The following is a 5,295-nucleotide window of genomic DNA, read 5'->3' on the forward strand; positions in this document are numbered from 1 at the left end:
TTTTATTTTATAACTATTACACCTCCAGCTGAAATTGATAATGTTATATATTACGGTTGTAGTTATTTAAAAATGTTTTTTATTTAGAAATATATTAAAATATTTTTTATTTTAAAAAATTTATTTTTAAAATAAAAGATTAAAATATTAAAAGGATATATAATTATAAAAAAATTTCAAAATTAAATATTTTTTAAAACGTTTTTTAAATATAAAAACTAACATTTTATGTGTACTAATTGACGGTCCCTTTCCTAGTGATTTTACGCCTCCCACATCAAAGTGGCTCATTAGGAGGGATTTTTGTATTTTTGAGGGATTTTTGTATTTTTGAATTAAAGAACCGGATCGATCAAAATGGTTCAATTTCGTTTTTTTTTTCTTTTTTTTTTAAAGAATTAGTACATGAATTTTTTTTATGGCTTTTTAAACAATTTAAAATTTTTTCTTTTTTTTAAAAAGAATTAGTACATGAATTTTTTTTTATGGCTTTTTAAACAATTTAATAAACCTAGGCTCCTTTTAGGCTTTCTATTAAGAAAAACCAGCTTGGTTCAATTTGGCTTTCGAAATATGAAACGACCCAAAAAAATTGAAAATTTTCTAATGGTTTTTTCGGTGTGATATCCCAGATTAATTTTTTCAATTAATTTTGTAGTTAATTAGATTATTTTGCTCACCGCTGCACCTGTATTTTAGCTGGCAGCCTCAAATGATTGTAAGATAACATAGATATGCTCTTAGAATGCACAAGATGTAGGCAGAGATCGCTTTTGGACTTGATAAATTCATTGTTTATTACACTATTTAACCACAAAAAGACTCGATTCAAAGACAAATATTTTACTATTCATGAGCCCCAAGAACATTTTCACTGAACCACCTGTGGCAAAGCAATTTCTTCCACTAGATGCCATTATCCTCTTTCACCGCCCCAGTCAAAGCTTGCTGCAATATTAAAACGAGCAGAGCTTGCAAGTTTCAGCTTTTGAATGACCATTAAGCAATAGAAATGGAGAGCAGTGTGATATCGAGTACCTGAAAGCAGGAGAGAGTGTACTGCACATCGCTTGTTGAAATTTGGTGGTGAAGGACAACCCTAATGCTGAAAGTGGTAAAAAAGATGAGAGAACAGCTCAACATTAGAAGGCTATATATACATCTTCATGCACCATAACCTTAAAATTCGCTATGGTTGCTGGTATAAATAACAGTTGTGATTTCGTGCGATGCAACACTAAATGAAATGTGTGGTCTTTGTTCTACTTTTTTTTTCTAGATTCATGGGTATATTTGGGGTTCAAACGCACCTGATTGGACTCTCTTGCATTATTAGTATACCATGCTGTTCCAAGTTCTTGCACAGCTTTTCTGCTGCGCCCTCTTACCACGTCGATGTATATCTGGTCAAACAAAATTATAAATGTACACTGTAAATGTACCATGCTGTTCCAGAGGTGTTCTCATATTCGTGCAAAATCTTGTTGGAACAATGAAAAATTACTCGACAAAACAAAGGGAAGCAATAGCTAGAGAGAAGTTTCCAATCCAAGCTGAAGTGAAGAACTGTGACTTGCACATTTGAGAACTTTGGCAATAAAGGTACTTACAATCTTGGTTTCCACAGCAGCAACATTCACTCTTAGTCCTTTAATTTGATTCAGCCCCTCTAATGAAGTAAAGTTAAAAAGACATTCAGTAACTCTATATTGCAAAGCAATGGAAGGGAAAGGTCAGAAACAATGGCATGTAAGACACATAAATAGCCAGACCATGTACCTGCTAGCATCTTTGCTTTCTTGTGATCATCCTCAAGCTTTGAAACATTCTCTTGTACAGCAACTAAAGCAGCAGCACAAAGGACACCGACTTGTCTCATTCCACCTCCTAAGGTTTTTCTTAGGATTCTAGCCTAAAGAGAACATATGCAAAAACAAAAAAAAAAAAGAGTTTGAGATTATTTCTTCCAGAAAACAGAATAGCTGGTGTTATTCCTCAGTGTAAATCTCCATCCCTACCTTGGCAACAAAGCTTTTGGAACCAACAATAACAGAGCCAACTGGTGCACCTAAACCTTTTGACAGACACACCTGGTTCAAAATTTTGAGATTAATGAAGGAGCAGAATTCTTTAATTGAACATGTATCATTTGAGAAAGAAAGTGACTATTAGTTTCTTGGCCACATAATCATACCGAAACTGAATCTGCATCCTGTACAAGCCTACTAACAGGAACTCCAAGTGCCTGAGATATCAATATTGTTGAATCAGATACTGTAAACTTTAGCTTGCATATGCTTTTTCCTAGCATGAAAAAAAAAATGGAGCATTTGCTTTATCTCAATCAACAGATGGATGATAGAGCAATGCATGCTCCAACTTACTACAGTATTCATAAATCAGCATATTGAAATCTCTTTTACTCACAACTGATGCATTAAAAATGCGAGCCCCATCAATGTGAAGCTTCAAACCATGTTTTTTAGCTAATTCTCCAACCCTGTCAGTATATTCTACAGACAAGCATCTACCACCGCAGCTGCATTGATTAGAAATCATCCCATAAGACACAACAGCTGAACTAAATAAGTCGAAGGTACCACAAAAAACTATGAATCACTTTCCAATGATACTGAAATTTCAGAAAATTAGATAATAAGAAAGAAGACAATCCATATATACATTTGAATCATCTTCTATGTAATAGTAATATGTTGTAGAGGTAAATTATCCTTGCAAATCATTCAAGACAACTCTGAATTCCTAGGTGCAGAATCATTACGAGCATAAAACAGAACATAACAAGTTATTGTATTTCTCATACATATTCACGTTTCTGAGAGGGTTGCAAGATGATAATATTCACTGTTAATGAATTAAAATTTACTAAAGGAGCATGTATATGTCCCAGTTGATTCGCAGGAGGGTTGATTTATTCTTGATCATAACCTTGATACATAGAATTGTCAAGAGTAAAATCATCTTCCTGCTTAAAAAACAAAAAGATGATAAATATCTCAGCAGTGGATATGCTAGTCAGTATCAACTCAGTTGAACAAAAATTCCAAATCTGAGTCAATAAAGAAGCAACAACAGAGAACATGAATTCACCAGGACAATCCTGATGCTCCATTAAGTTTCAGAGTCACATAATTAATTTTTACTTTCCTTTAAAAGTTCCTTCAAATCCAATTCTAGATGAGTAATTCTCTGTTAAAATTCAAAATCCATCCAGTTGTACTATAAGAAACATTTATTGTTTAACATTCGTAGAAGTCACCAACATCAGTTGCAGATGGCAAACCTACTTGTCAGAAGCATCACACTTGGCATAAGACTAATAAAGCAAAAGGAAAGTGAAAAAATAAAATAAAAAGCCTTTATCAAACAAAATCTATCAACTGTCCCTCCCAGCAAATTACAGGAAGGTGAAGTTCACTCCATTTTTTTAATTCAAAATTAGGAGATGTGCATCTTCTATCTGCAGTGATACTATCACTGAGCTCCTTAACAATGGCAGACAACCAAGGGAGAAATCAATGTTGTCCTCACATGCAAGGTGATAACAATAAAATACATTCAAGGAATATGCCAACATTAAAATATGAACTCAGCTTCCCAAGCCACAAAAGATTAGTATAATAGAATAACCAGGCCCTCTGAAACAAGTAGGATAAACCATTGTGCAACATAAAAAAATACTCACCTGCCTTGTGAATTCTCCAAACAGATAAGTCTAGTAGTTGGATAAACAATCTCCCCTCTTGGATCTCTGATTGCAGCTTCAATTAAATCAATATCCATCGTTCCATCCTCATTATTCTTCACAGTTCGAGGATGAACACCTCCAATTGTTGAGATGCCTCCATTCTCATAAATATGGATATGAGACTTATTTCCAAGTATCACCTCGCTTCCCCTAATGTTACAATGCACAAGCACACTAATAAGGTTACTCATGGTGCCTGATGGAACAAATAGAGCCGCCTCCTTGCCCATGATTTTCGCCATTTCAGTCTCTAACCGCAACGCACTCGGGTCGTGACCCAAAACATCATCATCAACCTCAGCATTTGCCATAGCAGCTCTCATTGCTTCAGTTGGTTTGCTGACAGTGTCAGATCGGAGATCCACCGTTCTTGTCACCATTCTTGCTAAGAAGTACAATGTTAGATAAAAAAAATATGTCAGTCTATGCTACGAGATTCATACCGCCACATACATCTACAAAACTGTGAATTCATGACTTCAAATGAATAATTCCAGACAGATTAATTCTTACAGTGTCGACTTTCTGCAACCATTTTGGTTGATCCACTAAAATATCCTTGTAATCGTTAACAAAGTTTGAAAATATAGAGCAATGCTTGAAATTATCTATTGTGAAGGAAAATTAAATTAACCACAAGGCTGCTGGGTTTTAACCCCCTCGTAACCAAAAATAAGGTAACCACAAAACTCACAAGTCATGACAACAGTCATTTTTACGAGTAACAACATAGAAATTTATTTAATACAGAACCGAAGTTAAAGATCTGGTCAGAAACCAAATTCAACTAAACTTGATCCTTAATTGAAGTGGGATTTGTCCTAGTCACTGGTAATATTGTTGAGATGCCCTGGTCAAAGCAAAAACCTGGAGGGCTCGGCAGAGCGAGTCCAAAGCATCTTGAACTAGTCTTAAGGGAAACTGGAGAGATTTTTTTTTGCTAAAACCGACGAAAGAATTTGATAAAGGAAGAGAGAGAGAGAGAGAGATGGACTACCCGTGCAACTTCCTATTCTTTTCTGTTCTTAACCTCTAAAAATCTTGAACCTTTAAACTTGATATCAAGACAGTTTCTCAATTGGACTGGCTACCCACTTCCTTAAATTCTGCACATATGCCTGAAACATGAGAATTTCGACAGAAAGTACTTGTATTTACACTCTGAACAGGTATAATTGCGTATATAAATTCAGATAAGCCATCTCTAACTTGCATGTCAGCATGAACAGACCAAAAGCCACAACAAAAAGCACTAAATTACCAGCAACGATAATGTCTCAGCTATAACACTTTGCAGCACAAAAGTTGAGCCCAAAAGGAACACTTTCATAATTTCTTTAAGCCCACAACCCGTGACGTTTTATAGCTCCAAGAAACCATCAAAAGTCGTGCATGTCATCTTTAAATATATATATATGTAATTTGACTAGATTCCAATAAAGTCACCTAATCAGCCAGCAACTAAATTGCTTTATCCTAATTATTGTATGTTAAACTCCACCAAAATCTATATCAAATGATTTCTT

The 5,295-nt window shown here is 34.7% G+C and overlaps 1 protein-coding gene across 1 annotated transcript; it reads right to left on the reverse strand.

The window, feature by feature from the left end:
• Positions 1 to 740: 740 nt before the first annotated feature.
• On the reverse strand, positions 741 to 4,982 carry LOC105135362 (probable low-specificity L-threonine aldolase 1). Its single transcript, XM_011040215.1, is given in 11 exon segments — positions 741 to 948; positions 1,039 to 1,105; positions 1,311 to 1,384; positions 1,386 to 1,403; positions 1,611 to 1,669; positions 1,780 to 1,912; positions 2,019 to 2,090; positions 2,195 to 2,245; positions 2,428 to 2,539; positions 3,707 to 4,154; positions 4,767 to 4,982. Coding segments are annotated over 10 exon segments (1,071 nt in total). The 5' UTR covers positions 4,150 to 4,154; positions 4,767 to 4,982; the 3' UTR covers positions 741 to 906.
• Between the last annotated feature and the right edge of the window lie 313 nt (positions 4,983 to 5,295).

The sequence above is a fragment of the Populus euphratica genome, unplaced genomic scaffold, assembly GCF_000495115.2.
Source record: "Populus euphratica unplaced genomic scaffold, PopEup_1.0 scaffold64.1, whole genome shotgun sequence".
NCBI lineage: Eukaryota > Viridiplantae > Streptophyta > Magnoliopsida > Malpighiales > Salicaceae > Populus > Populus euphratica.